This window comes from Cydia fagiglandana, chromosome 1, assembly GCF_963556715.1.
Source record: "Cydia fagiglandana chromosome 1, ilCydFagi1.1, whole genome shotgun sequence".
NCBI lineage: Eukaryota > Metazoa > Arthropoda > Insecta > Lepidoptera > Tortricidae > Cydia > Cydia fagiglandana.
Genome location: NC_085932.1, coordinates 1,737,572 through 1,762,742, shown reverse-complemented (window position 1 = coordinate 1,762,742; position 25,171 = coordinate 1,737,572). Strand labels below are relative to the sequence as shown.

General features: G+C 35.7%; 1 protein-coding gene across 2 annotated transcripts in view; it reads left to right on the top strand.

The window, feature by feature from the left end:
- Positions 1–19,702, top strand: part of LOC134672593 (pyrokinin-1 receptor-like) — a 102,363-nt gene extending 82,661 nt beyond the window's left edge. Inside the window, exon 5 of one of the 2 annotated variants that reach the window (XM_063530579.1) lies at positions 19,408–19,702. In XM_063530579.1, the coding sequence (XP_063386649.1) occupies positions 19,408–19,620 (213 nt within the window). In that variant the 3' untranslated portion in view covers positions 19,621–19,702. The remainder of the gene's footprint in view (positions 1–19,407) is intronic. The other variant, XM_063530644.1, reaches the window with a different exon arrangement.
- Positions 19,703–25,171: the final 5,469 nt, after the last annotated feature.

Sequence of the window (25,171 nt, the reverse complement as noted above, 5' to 3'; positions counted from 1 at the left end):
TCGTAGCTGTATAAGCCAATGCGGGACCGGCATTTGCGACCGCATTTAAGGCAGCTGAAGCAGGGAGTCATGACGGGTGGATTATGCCTCTTTGCGCGTTTTCGGGCAAGGTCTTGGAACCATACGTTATCGTGGATGGTTGCTAGGTAAATTTCTGAAAATTAATTATGCGATCAGTATTAAGTGTAACAACACTGATAAATTTAATTATACCAGGCCCCAATTTCACCACGGTGACAGGTGCGACAATTGTAAAATATTACTGTTACTGACGTCACAGGCATCCATGGGCTACGGTTACCGCTTACCATCGGACGGGCCGTATTCCCGTTTGCCACCATCATTGTATTATTTAAAAAAACCTTATTATATCGGAAAAGAACAGATATTTCTCTTGCTAAGTTTATGACAATTGTCACAAGAAACACTACAATTGTCACAAAATTCCGACATATAACTCATTACCTGTCAAGAATTACCTACAATTCTTTTAAATCTTGACAATTGTCAGAAACTTCGCAAGAGAAATATCTGTTTTTTTCCAATATAATATAGTTTTTTTAAATAATAATGATGGTGCCAAACAGGAATACGGCCCGCCCGATGGTAAGCGGTAACCGTAGCCCATGGATGCCTGTGACGTCAACAACAGTGATGTTTTACAATTCTCGCACCTGTCACCGATGTGAAATTGGGGCCCGGTTTAATTTATTGCCCGTATTGGATTTACACTCTGTATATCTACAGGGATAAACGACCTTTGAAATTGATCCCTTTATTATTAATGTCTCAACCTCGCTTAAGATTGATTGAAGGGTTATATTTAGACTAAACCCTTGTCTTTATCATTTTTAATTTACGGTATTGGATTTATTTAAAGACATTCTCAGTACCTGTGGTACTTGTTTATAGTATGGCAAACAATTATTTCATTAGAATCAATTTTTTAGCTTGTAGTTAAGATTTTACTATTGTATGTATGTTAGTTTGTAAGGTATGTATCTATAGGCCTTAGTTGCCTGATAATAAATGATATTTGATTTTTTGCTTTTGATTAGAAACAAGTTACCGTTAAAATGTTTTTGATACCTACACATTTTTACTGCCGCCTGTACTTTTTCTTTTCATGTCTATCGAGTAGTTCAGAGTTGTTTTTCGGTTATTTCTCTGTTTCCGCTACCCAAAGGTTGTCTGTAAGAGATCGCTATTTAGCGATAAGATCGCCTGTTGTCTGTATGTTAATAATGTTTAATAATCGTGAAAGTTTAAATCAGTGTTCTGTCAATTGTTCTGTTCTTTTGTATCTTTTTACTGAGGTGTGCCAATAAAGAGTACCTATTCTATCTATCTACTTCTCAAGATCTTTCTAAAGAGCCTAAACTCAACGTGTTTATGTTTTTCCATCGAAGTGTTTCTTTTGCTACCTTGCGGCTGCATCTTCAGATCAGCTCCATGTTGGTCATCGGAAGTACGAACTTACCTAACATCCCAAATTGCAGCTTAGACACCTGAAAGTGGTTCTAATTTAACAATTTATTAATAACTTTTTTTTAAGTTATCTTATCTTACTGAAGTATTACTATTATGTAGAACTGTGTCGCGAGTAAAACTGTATCGTCATCGTCGTCAAATGTTTTTTAATTAATTCATGTCATCATTCATGATCAAAATAAATGTTGTACTTAATGTAATGGTAACATTCCATTTCTAACGCATCGCTGTCACTGTCAATTTCCATAGTAAAATTGACAGTAATGCAGCTGCGGTTAGAAATGGAATGTTACCATAATGGTGATGCTATGCAAAAGGTTTTGACATTATAGATTACCAATCAAAACTTTTATTGACTAATCCGTTTTTAATAGCGGCTAATGGTGTATTGCGTTATGGTCAAAGCTTCGAGCGGGGTTTATTTATGGGATAACTTTCAGTGATATATTGTGTCAGATAAGTGCCTACCCAATGGACCGTTTTTTTAAGTCAAAAATATATTAAGATCTTCATCTTATATATTCCGTCGCTGCGTTGGTTTATCATCCTGTATATTAATTGCAATAAATTTAATTAAATAAATAAATGAGGAATTTAATAAATAAATATTATAGGACGCTTTTACACAAATTGACCAAGCCCCACGGTAAGCTCAAGAAGGCTTGTGTTGTGGGTAGTCAGACAACGATATATATAATATATAAATAAAATACTTAAATAAATAGAAAACAACCATGACTCAGGAACAAATATCTGTATCATCATACAAATAAATGCCCTTACCAGGATTCGAACCCGGGACCATCGGCTTCATAGGCAGGGTCACTACCCACTAGGCCAGACCGGTCGTCAAAATTTAATATTATGAAATACCTAAATATTTCAATTGTCAGTATTGTCACTATTTTTATCCTCAGGCCAATTTAAGTCACTATAAAGTCTAAAATACGCGTAAATATTCTGCCTCAGTAAACCAAAAAGCGCTATCTCAAAAGACACAAACACAAACACAAACAAACGAACGAAGCACAAACTGCGGCCAGAAAGCTGGGCGTCCTAAATAAGGTGAAGCGATACTTCACACCTGGACAGCTTCTAAAAAAAAAAAAACAATTCATTAGCTAATAGGTACTCTTTTATACTTTAATTTCTATAGCTGATATTTCTATTTTCACAATAATTTGTTGTTGAGAATTGAGATAGCATTAATACAAATTTACGTAGTCAATGCAACAACGTTCCAACCCAAAACGCGCCCATGGTGGGTTGGAACGTTTTTGCTTCACTACGTCCATTAATATAGGTACATAGATACAGGGGAAAAAAGATGAAAATATAAAAGATCTCTTTGGTCTCTCTAATATAATGCTGACTTTATACCAAAGATTTTAATTTTTCCTACTTTTAACATATTTGGTCCTAATTAATGATATTAAATCCATATCTTAAATATGCAATGTCGATGAGATGTGACCGAACCGGGTTATATATAAAAACTAGTAAGTATTTAAATTATTAGAATTCATAGTCGAAGGCCGACAAGACAACGTTTACAAAATTATATATTCTTAAAAACCCTACAAGTGCAAGTCAGACTCGTCCACCGAGGGTTCCGTACAAATTGAACTTAGTTTAATTAGTTTTACTTTTTATTTTTTTACAAATTTATAGTTTGTCGGATTTTTGGGCAGTTAGATTTTTTCACAGCTTCAAGGGACTGTAGACATGAGTATACGAGTATAGTTTTAATTTCAACAGACAGACAACAGACTTGACAGACTTGATTTCAACAGACAGACAACAGACTTGGGAGTCTTGGGACAGACGAAAGGACGGGCAATAAAGTGATCCTATAAGTATTCCGTTTTTTCCTTTTGAGGTACGGAACCCTAAAATCATTAAAATTCGCCTCGAATAACTTGTTTCCACTAATACAGGTATTATGCATGTTCCTCTCAATAATTGTATGCCATAAAAATTAATTATAATTCCTAGGAATTACGCAAAAACCTACAGTTCTTATTTTTCGGGGTAAATTAATTTTGGAAATTAAATTATGTTATTATGTTTCAAAGGCGAAAATCGAGAAATTTTAAATCAAAGTTTTTAGTTGTTTACTCGTAATGTTATAAATGTGTAAGCTCTGTCTGTCTCTATTGTATCTCTTAGGAAACGCTTTAGATGAAATTCGGCATGGAAATATGTAATTTGAAAACCGGGGAAGGACATGTTAAAAATCTCAATATGAATTTGTGCTGCGTCGCAGTATAACATGATATTATGTATCATGATTAAAAAAAACTATTTTTATATATAAATAGAAATAGTTCAAGCTGTAATGTATGTATATTTTACCTGTGTGAAAATTATATAGTTGAGATAAATTAACTAAAACTAAAAGTATTTGAACAAATTAAAGTATTTTTCAGTAAAATATTTTAATTTGATTTTAACAAGTAGAAACACTACTATATAAATTATAAACTGAAATAAATGTCATATACTAAAAAAAAGTGACCAAGGCCTCCAGTGCCCTAGGCTGGAATCGAACCAGCGTCCTCTGCTATCGCAGCAGGTGCCTGAACCACTCGGCCGGACGCTAGTTCAATTCCAGCCTGGGGCTTTGGAGGCCTTGGTCACTTTTTCTTAGTATATGACATTTGCTTAAGTTTAGTTTAGTTTAACTAAAACTAAACTATTGAGGTTTTTATTGTACGAACGGAGCTCAATGTATAATAGAGCTGGCATATCTCTAAAAATCTAAACCAGTGGTGGGCAAACTTTCTTCATTGGGGGCCAGAAATTTAGGAAATTTAAGTGGAGGGCCAGAGTTGTAGTCAAAATTTATTTTGATTCGTGAAAATCGTGGGCCAATGCCATATAGCCCATATTCTAATTATTTTATACGACCGGTGGCGGGCCGGATAAAATCCATTCGCGGGCCGCAGATGGCCCGCGGGCCGTACTTTGCCCACCACTGATCTAAACCAATAAGATTTACACGGCATGAAGACATCGCGTGAGCGTGTACATACTATACTGTACATATTATACGTGTAGGTACGGACTAATGCTAACAGTTCAAGATTTATGTCTTTTTAATGAGTCCATTTGCGGCAATACACTTTATGTAGCCTGTCGGGTCGCCGGTGATGAATGAATGTTTTTTTCAGCAATTAATACAAATAAAATAAAAAAGTCGAAAAAAAATCAACATCATACATAATATAATAACAATGACATGACAAAACACAGAATATTTACAAATAACAGGTTTTTTACACATATAAATTACAAACGATGCGTAAAATATTACTTACTCATTGACGGGAAGGAAACAAGAAAAATCTTTAGGTACTTAGGTACCTACATATAAAAAACCTAAGATCGATATATTAACGATACAATAATAACGAAATGTATGAAATATCCTTAAGTTTTCTCGCGATTTAGGCAGTGGTCCCATAATAAAAGTTGTTCAGTATGACCTATATAGGCACTACGCAGAGTATATTTCAGCCTATATACTTACTTACGGCGCGATTCGGGAAATGAATTAGAGATTAACTAGTGACGTCCCACGGGTAAAGGTACCTTATGGCGGTTGGCGCTTACGCTGTTATTAACGCCACTCCAATATTATTGCGGCACTATGCGACGTAAGCGCATTCTCTTTCAGCAAAAATTTTTAAAGTATGTTCAGAGGAACTAAATTAAATCAGGTTTCAGACTACATAATAATATTATACGAGTAAAATAATATTTCCTCTGGAAAATGTTTTCATATCACACAATTTGCAGCCACGTACATGTTTAACTATATCCCCTTTGTTGTGAGAATATTTTCATTCCAGTATTTTTTGTTTAAATAAACTTTGTGAACTTTTTTACTTGGAGGTTGTTTCTAATTAAACAACGTGTTAGGTTTGGATCTGGTTTTGATACGACCTAGACGATTGTCTTGGTGGTTGACGCATGTCATACACATTTACTTCATTTCACATGCAGCAGCATAGCGTGAGCGATATTCAAGGTCTTGTAGTATTTAAAATAATTTTCATGTTAGTATGACTTATGTTATGACTTGTTTAATTCAAGCATGGACTACTTATAAATACTAAAGAAATATTTTTAAACGTCTCTAAAACAACGGCCTTCAAAAAATTCTGATTTGCACAACAGAATGTTGTTTTGCCGAGCAATTAGGTTGAGGTTAGGTTAGGTAATTATTTTTTTGCTGATTGTTTATATGGCACCCAATACTAAATAACTTTCTCACAAAAAAGAGTAAATTATCTAATCCTAATAATCAAAATAATTTACATAGGTATTTCGAAACGAATCACGTTCTCTATCGGTAAACTTAGTTATTTGAAATTAGCTTCACCAAATGTGACGTCCCACTGGTAAAGGTACCTTATGGCGGTTGGCGCTTACGTTATTATTAACACCGCTCCAATATTATTGCGGCGCTATGCGACGTAAGCGCCGGCCGCCATTAGGGAACTTTTCCGTGGAACGTCACAAATAACAACTATGTAATTCCATAAAGGTACTAAAATGCAATAACACATCCTTTAGTCTGTGCTTTCAACAAAATGTGTTTATAACAAGATACTTCCAGGTTCCAAGGTTAGCCGACTAACTCGGAGTTAACCGTTTATGCAGTAAGTAATCTGTGTAGAGTTTAGCCCTGTATGTAAGAGGGTAATGCAGGTGCTGGGCATCCCTGCGTTTCCTTAATTCCGTCCCAGGCGGTGTAATGTATGTTACACCATAAATCGTCTGCAATAGACGTAAAGGCCAATGATGATGAAAAGATTAACTAAGAGTTAGTTGGTTAACCCTAGCACGCACAAGTGGCCCTAGTAGAACTGTTTGTTTTTAATCTTACGAATCCGTATGAATTGAAGATGGGTTAACTTAAAGATGAATAACTTGCTAAACGAGTTCATTTCAATGTCATACTAATATAAAACGTAATTAAAATGCACGAACGCATAACAAGTTCGTCGCAATTTATAGCAATAAACAACATAATTTTGCTTCATTTTGTAATATTATAAAATATAATATTTTTACACAGATCGACCTAGTTCCGTTATAAGCTCAGTACCGTAATAGTTCAGTAAAAGCGGTATAGTTAACTTAAAAATAATTATAGATACACTTTTTGATGAAAGTGAAGAAAAGAAAAACATGAAAGTAATGTAAGTGGGCAAAGTTTTATACTTTTACGGTAACGCTTGTGTTGTAAGTACCTACTAGAATAGATAATAGTTATAGATAAATACTATATGTATTTATATAGAAAATATCCATAACTCACCTCAGGAACAAATATTAGTAATAAACAAACAAATATATATTATTTATTGTATTTGTTGGATCGAAATCGAAGTAGTATGCTGTGATCTGCCGCTACAACTTCACAGAAATGATATTATCTGGATTGAAGTGATATCATCTTGATTAAGCGAGATAATTTTGTATTGGTACAATTATTCCATATGATACTATCATTATATTTTCCGTCGCCCGTCACTTCTCACTTTCCTTTACACATTATCTTTCGAACATAACCTTTTTGTCCCTTTGAAATAACACACATATTTTCATATATTTCTTCATTCAATTGTAATGCGTATGTGTGGGATATAATATGGGGAAGATAAAGACAAAGCATCAAGGGAAATGACTTTGGGGCGGCAGCTGTGGTTGATGTAGCAATCGGCCCGATTCGAGCTTTAACCTACGTCAGTTAATAGATCTAGAAACGATATGGATTAGAACGGTATGGTTTTTGTTTTAAGAAATTCACATTTGACACCGACATATGTCATCCATATCGTTTCTAGATCTATTAATTGACGTATCTTAAAGTTCGAATCGGACAGTAAGTCTGTGTGACTGAGCACATTTACTGTAATAGCTACCTACCTAGGTACCTACCAACTTTACATTGTTACAAAGTTACAACAACTACATTTAGCCCAACAGCACGATTCAGATGTAACAACTTGTTACAGTCTTGAACTGGTTTTGATACGACCTTCACTTTGATATCACGCACGACTTTCACTTTATTTCGCATGCACTAATCGGCGTGAGCGATTTTCAAAATCAAAAAAGATCATAACCGTTACAGTTACTTACTTACATTACACCAAATATTAAATTATAAAATTATAATATAATTTTTAATTATTCGCTTGATTATACAGTAGAAGTGGGAGATTAATATGTAGCGTAAAAAAATCTATTTAAAGAGATATTCTAAAAATCACACACATATTTTCAAGACAGATTAACCAAACAAGAATTCTACAAGAATCACACGATTTTTCTCGTCAAAATAACGTTAGGTAGGTACCTAATTTCTTTAGTATGAGCCTTAATACGCTCACTGCGGTGGCAATGTGCCGAAAGAACGGATGCAAAATATGGTTAATTACGAGTTACATGAATGCCGCAGCGAACGTGTTAAGGGGTTTCTTTTGCTCTTGTTTACATGTGTTTACATATGTAGAAAGTTACGGTGTAGGTAGGTACTAATAAACCGCTAGAATTATGGGCTCTTGTTTACCAGCCCGCAGGCTTGGCGAAGAATGTATTGTTTACTTGTTTGTGTTTAGTTTACTAATAATTATGCAACATCAAACATCAACATTTATTCAGCAAATAGGCCACAAGGGCACTTTTACACGTCAACATTGAATTTACATAAAAGCAAAAATAATAACATCAACAATTTTATAAAATAAAACTAACAATTCAATCTAACGTATTACAATTACTAAGAGATGTATATGGTCTCTTAATGTCGAATTACATACAAAATACAGCTAAAAAAACCGGGCAAGTGCGAGTCGGACTCGCGCACGAAGGGTTCCGTACCATAATTAAAAAAAAAAAACAAAAAAAAGCAAAAAAAAAACGGTCACCCATCCAAGTACTGACCACTCCCGACGTTGCTTAACTTTGGTCAAAAATCACGTTTGTTGTATGGGAGCCCCATTTAAATCTTTATTTTATTCTGTTTTTAGTATTTGTTGTTATAGCGGCAACAGAAATACATCATCTGTGAAAATTTCAACTGTCTAGCTATCACGGTTCGTGAGATACAGCCTGGTGACAGACGGACGGACGGACGGACGGACGGACGGACAGCGAAGTCACACCCCGGACACTGGCGATAAAATGTATGAAACAAACGCGTTCCTACGCACAGACTGTGTGCGTAGGTAAGCTCGTGTAGGTAAACGCGTACCATGCTTGTGTGAGTGAGATAAGACGTGTGAGGGTTCTCGCCAGTTTGTTGTCAAGTTCGATAACCTCAATTACTCAAAACTCATTGCGCGAATTAGGAAGAAATAAGAATCGTATTATGTTGTAAGGTGGGTATCTAAGCTCAATTTATACAATAGTTTCCTATTTTGAATCAGTATAAACAAAGTAACGAAAATTTTGTAAGGAAATTCAGGCCACCAACATATTACGTAAGTTGTAAACATGATTTTTTGTTCATATAGGTATTGTACTGGTTTCAGTGTGATCTGATAGGTTTTGTAAATATTTGTTTAATATTTGAATATTTTACGTGGCCTCCGCTCTGCACACCGCGTCGTCGCGTCCTTGCCAGCCGGTAACTGTGAGGTAACCGAGAGCGGGTGGGCGGCACTTTCAACGGGAGGCAGGGAGTGTCCATACTGTACGTTAGTACTCTTTATTATACTGTGGCGAAGTCTTAGTAATAGGGTCCCGTTTTACCCTTTGGGTACGGAACCCTAAAAACACACAAAAAAATCTATAATATTTACGACGAACTAGAATACCTACATAATTATACAAGCCAGACTAAAGGTAAGGTAAATATAATTGTATTTGAAATTATAAAGTGAATTTAAACTATCAAGAGTTATGCTAACAATAAGCTACTGTACTGTACTTTACATATAGATGGCAGGAAAACCGATTAGAAATGTGCAGTCAAGCGTGAGTCGGACTTAATGCACAGAACCCTTGGAACGCGAGTCCGTCTCGAACTTGGCCGGTTTTTTTATGGATATGAATATCTAGTGAGTACATTATTGCAGGGCCGGAAATAGACAATTCGTCGATGAGATTTGATTTTGTCGAACGATGCGAAGCTGAGTCGAATCCACAAATTGCTACTCCTGCCGTGTATATATATAAGTGAGGAAATAAGGCTCATACGATATATATATAAAATAGAATAAATCCATTACTTCCTTGAGTAAAGCACTTTTGGTGCAAGTGTGGAGAAAAGGAAAGCGGCCTACTGTTGCCCTAGTTTTGTTTTATTTGTTAATCCTTGACGCCATGTTTACAAGTTTAATGGCTTAGAAGCCACAGACCATTGATTGCACCAGACGTATCATCAACTCTTAATTAATAGTGTAGCGACCAAAGCATGCATAAGTGTGTTGTAGTGTGTAGTGTGTTGGATATCCAACTCAGTTCAACACACATGTATGTAAATACTTCCACTATAACAATTCAATTAAATTTTTCAATTTATTTATTTAAATATGTATATAGATAAAACAATACATACATAGATAACATATCTGTGTATATAAGTATGTACGGAACTACTTATATAAGTACATATGTATGTATATCGTCGCATAGTACCCATAGTACAAGCTATAGGTGAATTTGGGGCCAGGTCGATCAGTGTCAGATTGTCCCCAAAATATTGATAGTTATTTCATTATTTATTTTATTTGCACTGAAGCAATTTATACCAATATATAACAGTAGCAACAAACTTCTTATACAGAACGTACGAAATGCAAGCGCGATAGAGTACCTGGTTCTTAACTGTTTAGTGCATGGCACCCATGGCCGCCGAGCAGCCGGCGAGCAGTGGTGGCCGAGTGGATATGACGTCTGACTTTCTATCCGGAGGTCGCGGGTTCAAATCCTGGCTCGTACCAATGAGTTTTTCGGAACTTATGTACGAAATATCATTTGATATTTACCACTAGCTTTTCGGTGAAGGAAAAACATCGTGAGGAAACCTGTATACATCTGCGAAGAAATTCAAAGGTGTATGTGAAGTCCCCAATCCGCATTGGGCTAGCGTGGGGACTATAGCCCAAGCCCTCTCGCGCATGAGAGGAGGCCTGTGCTCAGCAGTGGGACGTATATAGGCTGAAATGATGATGATGATGATGACCCATGGCCTATATCTAAAAAGATCCCGACGAGTTGAGACTTTGCATTCAAAATTTTAAATGGTTAGAAATTACTAACACAGTACCAGCATTTGCGGCATTTAGTTCAGCCATACCAAACCTTTTTGGGGGCCCGCCAGGTGATCCTGTTAATAAATACATACTCTGGCTACCCGAACGTCACTTTAAAGCATAATTTATCTTGCGGCCTGGGGTTAAAAGGCAAAACCGTCTTTTTGAACCCCATAAAAAAGGTTGAGTATGGCTGAATTCTAGTTCAATGTATGGTCTGTGTCGGAAGAGCGAATGTGATGAGTTGATGACCGATCGTAACGTCTTCGCCAAATGACTCGGTCGATACGTGGTAGGCCGCGGTCGAATGTACGCCCTTGTGTGACTTTTATTTGACATTGTGATTGGTTCTGGGTCAGAAAGGTTTTGGAAACCGGGCGTTTTCTTTTTAATTAAAATAGTCAATTATTCGATTAGTTATACCTGTCGCGTCGAATGATGGTCCCTACAACAGTTCCTTCAAGGCTCTTTTAGTTGGGCTTTGTTAAAAAAAACGGCCAAGCACGAGTCACGATTTTGGTGATCAGTGTTTCGTACCATTGACACGGAAACAATGAAATGGAAGGCCTTATTATAAGCGTCTGAGCTATACCTAGTACATACATATCGGCACTACTTTAAAAAAAACTCGTATCTCACACTACCACCCAAAGTTGAAAGGCAGGCATTCACCATACCACAACATGTTTCTTTTCATTGACAGAACAAGATGCGAGATTTTTTCAAAGTAGGGCCATTATGTAGAAGCTATAAAGTTCCTACATTAGATCATAGATTACAGAAAACTAGTACCACTGAAAATCCGCAACATTGAGAAGGCTAAATAAAATCTGATCAAGAACGCCAGGGTAATAACGCCTGCGTCATCTATTCACTCTGTCTGCGTTCGTTCACAAACCCGGCAAAACCTCAAAGTAATATTTTATGTCAGAGGATCCTGAATATTTTCGGCTGTATAAGACTATTAGGCTCGGATTGGAGTAAGAATTTATTGCACCCTACGAAGGCCTGCGGGCCTTATTTTTGGATTTATGAGCGATTTTATTTCTACTCAGCAATATATTTAGTTTATTAGCTAATGTCCGTGATCCCGTTCGCTTGGTACCCAGCACTTGTTTATGGTACTTTCATACTCCCAACGTCTGCAGCAAATTCTGGGATCAAAATATCTAAAAGTGTATTGGGATAGCTTCGAGCACGGGGTAAATTTAAAAATAACAATTACCTACGAAATCAGAAGCATTATATATTTGATAAGCGTTATAGTAGCGTAAGTGGCGCGAAAGTATGAAGTGAACTTGCGTCGATCGCGCGGGTTTTGACTTTTCACCTTAATAACTCTGAAAGTATACTTCGGTTTAAAATTACTCGGCTAAATGGAGTCTGCCCTAGGCCTTTCATTAAAACGTGTAAATATTCAAAATAAAACCTACAATTTTACGTCAGCACGTTCTTCACATTTAGACCTATTTAGTAGTAGTAGTAGTAAAATACTTACACATTGATTATTTAGTATTTGTTGCGAGTTCATACATTTGCTGCGTGCGTTTAGTGGCAAATATATGTCCTCACGCTAAATATTAATCAATGTGTACATATCAGGAAGTTAGATATTAATCGGGAGCGAACTGTCACTTTTTTTGTCATACTAAATTGAAACTTATCACCGAGCCAGAAAGTTGTTCGTACCAGACTAGAGAAAACGGTCCACATGAGATAGAAAAACCAGAGCCCCGTGTCTCACTCGCACATGTTGCCAATGTAAAAAAGATACCATTGTGGCAGTATTTATATCAATATACTACTGAAAGTAATTACCTTCATATACTATTTTAGTGCTATATTCCGATTACAGTTCTGATATCTTTTAAATAATTTGTTAATCATTATGATGTCAATATTATTAACTGATTAAACCAAGCATGTGTATAACATAAAAAACATTAAATTGAATATGGTAGAAATTGTAGTAACTTTGGATATTAATTGGTATCCCCAACTTGATGACATATTTTTCGTGTACACACACACACACACACGTGTACAATCAAGAAAACATTGTCAAACTCATTAGGGTGACTATGATATCGGTGCGATTTGGATCGGTCTTACAGAATTGTTATTGCGTACTTAATGTAAAAATAAGTTTACCTAAATAGTATACTAATAAATAAATAAAGATATACTTATTTCGGCATGTTTAATTATTCGATTCATGTAATGAGAGCTATATAATTGCCAAAAATTAAAGTATCAAAGTCCTTAGACATTACAGACTCATATTTATACTTACTTACATAATATTTCATTACTGAAACGTTAATTCTAACTATTTATATATATGTAATCGATTCTATATAGGTTGGACACACATTTCCGTCAGTATACAAAGGCGGCAAATTAGAAAATTTTGTTGCAATCACAGATCTACGATGACGCTTACGCTTAAAGAATAGCTTAAGTATGCAAAAGGGAAGTCACCACGTATATGAACACACCATGAGTATGATATTGTTAGTGATTGGTATTTTGTTAAGCATAAATAGTGTAAGATGCCGGTTTACACAGTTAAATGTAAGTTTTTATTTCGTTGTGTGCTAATATTTTATTATTTTAGTCAATACTCAAGATAATTTCGTGTATAAACATAAATTGTTACGCTACGCTAGGGCTTGACAAAATGACTGGTATCGATAACTAGTCGGTATAGTATTAATATAAAATAATTTGCGATACAAGTGTTGAAAGTAGGAATCAAATTCGTGAGTAGTGATAAATTAAAACACGACCGAAGGCAGTGTTTTTAATCGACACGATTTGCGAATTACCTAGTTACGTAGTACAACGTTTTACCCCATCCTGGATATCTGTCTCGCTCTCTCTTATAGCTGTGTTTTTGATGTACGTACGGCGGACCACACCTTCCTCACAATCGACCATGATCGCGATTAAATACGCCCATCCCATCTGAAACAGCTTTTATAACGACTAAAAGCTGTTATAACGACTAAATTAAGTAAGGTTGTGTGAAGTGTTTTACAGGAGAGAAAAAAACTATATCCATCTCTTTTCTGGGACAATTGTATTAGCATAGGGAAAATACAGTATGATTCTCTCTGATTATGTACGAATGAGAAAAGATCCTGGCCAAACTATACATTCCATCTTATGCTAATATCCCACATACATATGACTTATGGTCACCCTAATTAGAAAGAGATGGAGGGCTCAGGTTTGATGTCTCATGTGGACACACTTTTTGGCCAGTGTACACTATCCCGTTTACTCTCTACGTCCGTGGTACATATAGACAGGCCCCGGTGTGAAGGTCAGTCAGTCAGCTTGTCTTCTCTAGCGGTTATATTTAATTTATTCACAATCTACATATTACTATATCACACGAGACGAAGGACAACAATTCAGAAGAAGTTTTTGCCATCAACTCGGCAATATTAAGGAAGAGGTCAAGTCGAGAGCACTCTAAACTTACACAAGTATGCATGCAAAATGTAATGAAAGTGAAATGAAACTAAATGGACCGGGCGATTCTTTTTATACGGATCAGGTTTAGATTTGGAAGTTTTTTTATAGAAGGTAGCTTATTATTACAGTTTTTGCTAAAAGTTATGCATTTTCAATGGTTTATACAGTTAAATTTTATTGAATAGTTTTAGGCAAAAGGCTAAAGAGGCAAAAAATGAAGTACTAAATTAAATGCCATTCTTGCCAGACAACCGTCACGCCATAAAGCCTTAATTATGAGGAATAAACAGACATAAGTACGCCTTAAAAAAATAAAACTTTGCCACCTAAATTTTACTGAAAAGAAAACTTCATTATTCAATACATTTCTATTATTAATTAATCAAAGTTATCTCTTTCTTTTAAACTTAATACCCTGTCAGTAATTCATACTAATTGGATTAAACTAATCTTTAGATGCTATCTTTAGTTACCTACCTATTTACAAGAACTTTCCCTGCTTACTTTTATTTATTTTACATTAACATTTATTTTTATAGTTTTCTTTTTGTTTGTTACCTACTAATAGTCTTGTAGACAAAAATATGGATTCCTGGTGTCTGAAATAAATATTTTCATTTTCATTTAAATATATCAGTGCCTCTACCATCAGTTGGCAGAGTATTTTTCACTTACACTCGGTGAATAAACGTGCCGTGAGTCACGTTTTACGTTTCTTTACGGTCTTATGTACCTAACTTCACTCCACTCCAAACGATGCTCTCCCTTTCTAAGTATACTAAAAAACAGAGCAAGAGTTATATCGGAGTTTTATACAGCGCCTCTAGGATTCACCTAAAGAACTAAATAACAAAATTGACACATACTCACGTCTACGTAATTTACTATCTATGCATCTCGCTCTCGCATATTAGTGCAAATGAGATGCACAGAAAGTAATGTTACATATACTGATGGTAGCCGTGAATATGGAGGGTAGAGGTAAGGAGAATCCTTTATGACTTTATGAGAAAACTCCTTTATGGGAGAATATTTGCAAAAACTGGGCACGCTGTCAGCTATTATAATTTTTCTAAATCTCTCCAGAGTAGCCAAAAAAAGAAAACCCATAAACCTAGTTTTTCATTGTATCAATACCGTACTAAAAATCATGGGGAATGGAAGATACTCGTATTTAGAAGTGGAAAAACGTTTTCTCTTTTTGTATGGACGATTACGTAGTATACTTCCCTCTTAAGGTTTTTGACGGACACTTTTTCATTATTAATTACATGGAGATTGTATTCCTTATCTCTACCATCCACTAAGAGCATTTAGAAGGGAGATGTCATCGCTGTCATTTTCTTTACAAAACAGTCTGCCGATTTTTGCGGGGGAGGGGACGTCAAATGTATTGCTATTTCTACATGATTTGTACGTAACGTACAAATAGCCATGTCAGTCCATACAAAAGTTTGCACAATTGTGCAAGTTTTTCGGCAGAGGGGTAAGTAATAATGTCAGGAAGAAAATAAAGAGTATACCTACGAGACTACTACGACTATGATATTTGATTTATTCGGTTGTCAATATAAAACAAATGTAGGTGTTCTTTCTTCTCGTATGAGACGCCATTACTATGTGATCTTGCTTGAGATTAATAAACATTACCAATATGGTGTTAAAACAAGCTTTTCTTTCCTGCTTGGAACCCTAATCCTAAATCCTAACAGTAAGCACTCAATGGCCACTCCAGTTATTAAATGCTCTAAGACCAGTTTTGTCACTTTGTTACTGACTCAACCTTCATTCTACAATTTTTTAAAGATTTGACGTTGCCATAGTTACGAAAATAATAAACATCAATGTTAGTAAACAATGTATAAATTAAAATATAATTGTATTCAAGACAAAAATTGCAAAATATGATAATTACGTAAACATCATTAATAATCGAGTTAAAATTATGACATTGCGTGTTAAAAAATAGGAAGCAAAGTATACGGCGCGATTATACAGGCTACATTTGGCTACATATTTATTACCTATGATGAAAATAGTACACACATGAGAAGAAATATTAAAATAGGTATGTATTATAATGGTCCGCTTCAGTCCGCATCATGACAGCGGCCGTCTCCTACTGCTAAGTAACATTATCTAATAGAGTGTCCGGAAAGAGAAAAGTCGTGAAATTTAGGGGAGCCCATACATTATACCTACGACTCTTCTCTTTCCGCACAGACCCTACGTATGACCTTAATAGCGATCTTAATTTTATAGTACCTCTATGATCTCGAGTATATTTCAGTGCCAAGCGCCCCATTTCCAATACAAAATGAACCCACGCAGCGGGTTTTTGGCAATAAATGTGTTTAAATCTTATTTAAATTTTCAGATTCAGAACCACCAGCAAAAGTTTTTGAAGAAAGTTTTATATTTCCTGTTACCAAGTTGACATGAAAAACGATTACCTAGGTACCAAACACAATAATTTGAACAACGGAAAATAAAATAATACTTACTTAGTAAAGAAAAATAAATAAACCCACAGAACATTTGTATGTTTTATTTTATTTAAGATAATAATGCTTAATAAAATACGTAGCAATTCTTGTGTAAATATTATAATAGGTCTTGCGGTATGTCTTATTCTTACTATGTGTTATGTGCACCCAGCAACAAAAACAGCAACATGTCTATGTACCGCTCCTTGTATTGAGCCTTAATTCTTAATACATATGTAACTTCTACATGCATACATGATGCAAACCGGGTTTTCATGGAAATGTTGTTTTCAATCAGCTTCTTGCCTAAAACCAAAAACTGCTCGTAAGCAATGTGATTTTCGCAAATGTAGCAGTAGAAATAGGAAAATATGATGTCAAGTATAACTCATTACCTTTGTACTAAATCAGCCTTTTATCGAACTATTAATTGATTTATCCCTTAAAGTTTTGCTTGAAGTTCACATGGTACTGTTATAAATTAATACATATTACGTTGAAAATTGCATTAATATTCGTGAAAAATCTGCGTATTTGTTGTGTTTACAAGTTGACAGAAATGTCACGTTGGAAACGCACGTATTTTTCCATAACATCTGTCACGTTTACTCGCGTAAAGTATTTACGCAGAATAATTCTGGCTCAGTTTTCATTATATAATTAGAAAGAGAGCGTTTTAGGTGTGAAGTTAGGCAAGTATGGAAAACTCGCGTAAAAACGTTTGTAACTCATGGTACAAATTGAAATTTTTAGTTCTTTACGTGACCGGTAGAGGCACTGTACAATTACTCCATACATTTTCCTTAACTTTCTCACTATCTTCACTTCTCACTGTCATTCACGGAACTCATAGTAGAGCTACAGTATCTGGTACACCTCTATGTTTTTTACTCGTTGGAGACCGAGGTGAGTTTTGACAGATGAGAGTTGTGACATTGTCGATGTTTTGGAATCTAATGACTGTTAGCGAGCTCGCAACAGTGTGCGTTGGTAATCTCGTAACTTGAACTAACAAACGCGCGCTATTGCGACCTTGTTTTTAGTTAATAGATTCAAAAAAATCAACAATATCACAACTCTCTCCTGTCACAATTCACCTCGATCTCTCCTACATAGCATTTTGTAGCGTTTTTACTCAAAGCATTGAACAGATTCAGTATATTTTAATAAGCATGCGTTGTTTTGTTTATATCTGAATTCCGTATACCTGCCACAGGCAGTATTTCTTGTTTTAAGTGGGCAAACAGATTAATTTTGCAATATCGAGCCGGATCTCGGACCGGACCAATAAAACGTTGGCGCACATTTATGAATATTTTTTTTAACTTTATTCCAGATATTTTGCTTGTAAATTTTGTTTTAAATGTATCGCAATAATAAATATTATTAATAAAGTTCCTACATTTAACAAGAATATACACACATATAAAACCTAAAGTTGTATCTTTCGTTGCCAGCCTAGTAATTTCTGGTAATATTGGTCATGGTACCAGTTGAAAGTTTTAGTTCTTTAATTGACCGGTAGAGGCACTGTAGGTACAACTCTATACGTTTTGCTTAATGTTTACGGAAGTCATGGTAAGGGTCCAGTCGTAGTTTTAACGAGAAAATCCCTGCAGCAGCGGTATGTCACTGACAATTTTCTTGATAAATTGAGTTCATGCCGTTGCCGCATTACTGTCGCGATTAGAACGTTTAAGGTGACAGTTCATTTCCAACGACAGCAGCACTACCATTCATTTTTCTACGGAAATTGACAAAAACACCGACGCGTTCGTACTTAGTGCAGCTGCGGCCAGAAATGGAATGTTGCCCTTAGTCCAGCACCCAATTTATTTAGGAAATTTTGACAGTGACATCGGCCGCTTACCGCTGCAGCAAAGCTACACCGTTTACACCAACATTGCTGGAAATGTCAAAATCTATGTTGCTGCCCGGATTGGAATGTGCCGCAGCAATGCAGTCAGATGTCGCGCTGCAATACTGCTGCATTGATGCTGCTGTCTTGTCTGAACTCGAACGGTACCTTTAGGCTATAGTAGCCAATCTGTAGCAAATACGAGTATCTATATTTGCTTCACCAAAATGTTGTTTACTATCTGGTACAGACAGGGCTAATAGAGACCTCAATCTGTGTATGACCTATTTGGCATCGTACATTTTGAATGCGACATTAATAAGAGCTGACTTAATAACAAATAATTACGTACTCCATTTCGGTGTAACATTATATTCACTGACTTCGAAGTAGGGAAGATGAAAAGTCGCAAATCCTGCGAATCCTAGTTGAGCCATTACGGGGCGTCTCACGGTACTCAGAGCGCTTAGTGGCTTTGATTGATATCCAAAGTTACGTTATATTGCACTTGGCACGCCGCTGTTATGTGAGCGAGACCTCGTTATGTACGGATAGCAGTGTCTATCTATGAAGAACACTTTAACCGACATTCGAAGGATATAAGTTTCAGAATCCAGAATTTGTTTAAGGCTTCCATTTAAAACAATACCGCTGCGATAACCACAACGCCACAAAACTCATTTTGTCCAGACATGTATATTAAAATTAACATATATAACTCAGCTCCATTAGTTAGTTATAGGTAGATTAAAAAAGGTTAGGTGTCGGGTACAACAAAGCTATCTGCAAAAACTAATTCATCGCCTTGTTGCAGTGTTTCAACGGAAGGGAGCTCACAGTCGTGAACGAAGTCCCCAGCGGCAACGGCCACTGGGGGCGCCCCTGGCTCCGGGACCCCTCGGACTCCGTCGGCTCCCCCCGAAGCATATCCAACTCCAGCCTTCGCGAAGTCGACGACGAACTCACCGGCGAAGAACTGGCCACGTACATGTACCAAGTGAATTGTAATATAGGGGGGTTGACTTGAGAAACGCCCCTCTAAAGCTATGGACCGGCTTTAGGGGGAACGGAATGGCCGAGGATTCTGTTTATCTTGGTATTGGTATGATATGACTGACGCGACACGCAGGCGCACAAGAATACACACCACACCGACCCAGTGAACGCGCACGAAAAAGGAGAAATTCGTATCATATCAATATCGGAATCGTAACGGATTTGAGTCTGAATACCGCTCGAGCTGTTTGAAAAGCAAATTGTGTCCCGGGAGTTAAGTAGTATTATGTTAGACAATAATGAATCGAATAATGTGAAAGAGGTTTCTTTCATTTTGTGGCATAGTTAGGAGATTTTTTGCATTTAATTTTACTATGTTAACGAGTTGAGTGTTAATGCGAATTATTTGTTTAAAGCGTTAATACAAAGATCAATTGAAGAGTTAAGTCATAGAACATTCTTTTTTACGGATTATGTATTTTTCATATCACTGTACACTTTCTTACACTGAACGAGCGACGAATATTTAAATAGACCAATTACAGCCTAACGAAGTCACCTTTGTGGGTAGAGGATACAGGCCTTAGGCTCCACTTTAAAAAAAAAATGACAGTTCTACTATTAATCACGATTTTTTTAATAAGAGAAAGAGTGTCGACAATTTTTAACGTTTATGTAACGGTATGGGAAGAATGAAAAAAGTAGGTACCTATCGAAATTTCAGATTTTTTTTTCTATTAGGATCGAAGGACCTTGGAGTTTTCAAATATTCTGACAGCACACGCAGTGCAAGTGTTATTTATACGTCATAAGTTCATAGAAACTTCTATGAAATTATGACGTTTAAAATAACACCTGCACTGCGAGTGCTATTTAAATAAGTATCTGCAGAATTTGCTTGATCTAACTATATCTATGTACATTCCGTAGCTGAATATCAACTTCAAAATAGAAATACAAGTATGTGATCGCATTTCACAAGGACTTCGGAACCACTCGTGGGAATCATTCGAATTTTTCCTAATGCTTCTCGTGGCGACTTGCTGCCTTTGATCTTTGTATTATCTTTATAATATATGGTTCAATAAAATGTATCTCCACTATAACAAAAATTGTATCTCTGTGTACTTTTATTGTTATATAACAATAAAAATACTTAGTTTGAAACAATAAAAAAATCAACTTAATATAGATATGTTTAACCCTTTGACCGCTAACGGTGTCAACTGACGCGCTAAGATCAACCTTCGTAGGTACATTCCGATACGGGATATAATGGTGTGTTTTATATAATAGGCGTGACGTTCAAAGGGTTAAGAATCTTTGACCTTAAAGCAATTTTCCAAGTTAACCTAACCGTCTGGTTCCATTATAAGTTTGGAACGATAACTCATAAATTCCATTTGATTGTTTGACATTTGTATTTTATAGCGTCAATTATCCTTAATGATATTTTATTATTTTATGCCAGCGTTTGATATACTTTATATATTTGGGATCTGAATTAACCCCGTACTGTTATAATTCTGGTTGTAAAATTGTTAAAAGTTATTTGTAAATAGCTAGTTTATTTTTTATCCAAGCATAGCTATATAATAATAGAGTGATTGGTGTAAAATATCAAGTTTAAGGACTTGTGTATGAAAGTGTACCTTTTTAAACGTAATAATTTGTAAAATAGGAAAGTCATAAACAAAATCAATATTTTTATAAAGTTTATGATATGCCAATGTAAATGAAATCATTCATTTGTAATTACTCAAGTCAAAAATACAGAAAAGAAAGAGTCAAAAATGATACAACCAATAATATTTAAGTACAGTCGAGGTCAAAAATATGTTTACACTTTTGCACCTTACTCCGTTGTAATAAGGCGGAAAATGTAAAGATATTTTTGACGTCGACTGTACAATAAAAACTTAGAAACGTAAATAAAATAGAGATATTTACATTTCGTAAATGTACAGAGCATTATCAGAAAAATATATCTCTTATTTGGTTTTCGACAAATTACTTAAGCAGGGCACTGACGAGCCTTCCAAATGGATGCCGTTACAATGGATTCATCCAAATGGACGGCATCCTAATATTAAACATTGTATGTTTTTGACATCCACAGACCGATTTTGGATTTGCAGGCACGCTATTTGGACTGTTGGAAGGCTCGTCAGTGGTCACCTATATTTTGAGCTTTTATATTGAGAATACTTTCTGTATTGAGTATATGCTTTCGACATAAAAATAGATTTCCCATGTTTTACGCATCAGTAAATTTTGGTTATTTTTTCTGTGAATAAAATAAGGGTAAATACTTATGTACTCAACAGTAAATACTCCTAATTCTGTGTAAAAAATAAAATAACACTTTCTAACTTTTGGAAATAAGTAAGGTCAACCGGGTTAAAATGCAACTATGGGATTATTACGTCTATTCGTTATTTCTCGAATACGATTGGTCTGACCGCCCTCTATGCGTTTTATTCTCTAAGTGACTCGGGCTTTTATCCCGATATGACGGAGTTTTGTAATGTACGTTGTTTAAAGAACTCAAAGAACGCAATAACCCCATATTTGCATTTAAACCGTTTAACCTTAATAGGATCACGTTTTTCTGAAAATGCCCATTAGTCTTTTCTGTAGGTATCTTAAGTTAAGGATGGATGGTAAATGTATGTCACGTATGGATGAAATAAATATCAGTTCGTCTCTAGAGAGCCGGAAGAGAAGTCAATCTCATTGCTTGGCGAGTTAACCACAGGATCTGACGCCTATTTCACCGACTAGACAATTGGATCATACAGATTTTATAGTTCGTATCGTTCGCGTCTTTCCTGTAGACATTGCAAAGTTAAGAGAATCTTAAGTTAATTTTTACGGTGCACTCTTACAGGCGGGTAATATTTTTTTAGTTGCTAGGAATACTTAGAACGACAAGCTGGAATAACATGCGAGTAATTTTATTTATTTATTTAAACTTTATTGCACAAATTTACACAAAAAGAGTACAAATGGCGGACTTAACGCCTGAAAGTTTTATGAGCGAAAACATTCAATTTCAGTAAGATGTCTTGCTTCGATTTATGGCGGCGGCTATGTTTGTGTTACTCAACTCTACAGACGACTCAACTAGCTTAAAAGCTCATTTAGCTCATACTTACTCAGCACTTAAATTCCAAAAGTTGAGACGAGTCTTCCAACAGTACGTACGCAAGTCGGCTGAGCTGAGGCCAATGCTCGGCTGCGGTCGGCACTACAGTTCGCCAACACGGCTCGCAAAGCGTTCAATCAATGTTTCTGATGACACTTCGCCTACGCCTCTCGGCACTTTTTACCTACTTTTGCTGCGATTTTGATTCTCTATGAAGTCATTAACTTCGCATTGTGCCATCGTTCTGTTTACCTGAAAATATACCGTAAGATTACCCAATTAATATCCATGATCTCACAACTATGATCCAAAATAAACTCGGATATCTTTAGTCGTTCTGACAGATTATTCGTATAAAGATACAAGCAAATTTCGACACAAAGTGGTACCTTTTGATCGAGTACGTCACATTAAGATGTGACATTTTTGATGCAAAATATTTTCGTCAGATCAAAGTCCGTGCTTAGATTTTTAAATCCTTTTAGTGATGGAAATACTGGAAATAGTCAGCCGGACAAATTGCTCAGAAGTAATAAATTCTAATTGTTTGTGATTGATGTTTCTTTAAATAATTTAGATATAGTTTTCGCAATTAAAGAGATATCATCAAAGGTACGTATCAACAGAGAAAGAGTTGAATTTGTTTTACCATTTTGAAGGAAAAATAAATGAAGGTAAAGTTGACAAAGTTCAAACAAATTTAAACATGATGAAATACGATTTATTTTAATTTTATTTATACATCCCACCTCACCCCTATTGCGGTTAAGTAAATATTGCTTGCGGGGTAAATAAATACGAATGTGTTTGTATACACATAATAAAGGATGGAAGGTTAACCGCATAATTAAACTCTCTTGTAACTAATATACATTATTAGATACCTCTATGTGACGTTCGCGTTCAAAAGGTACGATTTTGTCGCTTACGATAAAGACGAAATTTGGTTGCATCTTTATACGAATAACCTGTCAGAGCGACCTTGTAGCAAGCGACATTGTGGTACCTTTTGAATGAGAACGTCACATTATGCGATCCCATGTTCGAAATATTTCCTCATTCCTCATTTCTCTTTGATATTGTAGCTTCAGAGAGTTTGCTTAAAATGTAGGCTTGCGTAGGAATTCATGACGCATAATAGTCAAAATTAAAGTGGCGTTTACTCCTTATATAAATCCTTCACATATAAGCCCGGGGGTATGAAAATGTATGGGGAGTAAAATCAAACGTTACGTTACGTTATGGCTATTACTTATTTTGTGATTATGTTTTGTGGGTATTCGTAGCTTATCTTGCGCATCCCCTAAGTCAATTGATATTCATTAAACTGATATTTATGTGATAATTGAGATAATTAACAAATTACTTATTTATGTACGTATTTTATATTCGTTCGTAAGAAGTAAACTCCAGTCGCGCGTCAGAACTGACACACACACACACACACACACACACACACACACACACTTTTGAATTTAGGGCCATTTATGATATCAAAATTTGATTATATTAATGATTTATTTTTTGTAATTCACATTAAGTAGGTAAGGTAAACGTATTGGTGCACAACGCGGTCCCAGTAAGTACATGTCATCTTGAAACTTAAGTCATTGTCAATAAAGATGACAGCAAGGCGTCATCTATTGGGCATTAACATGTCGAGCACTAGTACGTTTATATTATCTGAATGTCGACCTTCACTGTGTACCTACGCACTATCTTCCAACCTTTTCCGAAATTAATGCAAAACTTGCTTCTTGTCTCGTGCGTCTTGCTTGTCTTAAGGTGGGATCAGACGGTTCATTTTGTGTTCGTTTTCCCGTTTCATTATTCATCTTACACTCAAAGTGACACGTGTGAACATAAAATGAAACAAATGTGAAAAATGAATTTTTAGTGAAATAATCCAACAGTGTTGGATATTTTCATTCGGCACTCCGAATGAACAAAAAGTGAACAGTGTGAACACAGAGTGAATGTTCATTCCGATTTTGCATATTTTCTCGTATCCTGTGGGTAGTAGTACCTAGACTTGTTGGAAAAAGCAGCATATGGTATTTGTAGGTATTCTGTAAAAGTATTCCAGAGATCCAAAACAATCGCCAGTAGCAAGGTATCGCAGTAAAATTTAAAGATTTATTCGGCTATGTAATTAAATATACTGCGGCGGTAGCACGGTCGCATTTTTATCGCCTGTTACCATGCCTGTCAACTTCTAATAAGTGTGTAAGTGCGAAAGTGACGGGCATAGTGACAGGCTGACAGGCAATAAAAATGGAACCATGCTACCATTGCTGATGCAACTAATAGTAGAAGTTCTTCAAAATTACTGAAGTTCATCCGCAAATGATTGCAATATTTATTTATTTATTTATATGAGCCTAGAGTGTCCCACTGCTGGGCAAAGGCCTCCCTCCTCCCTTTCCACGCATCC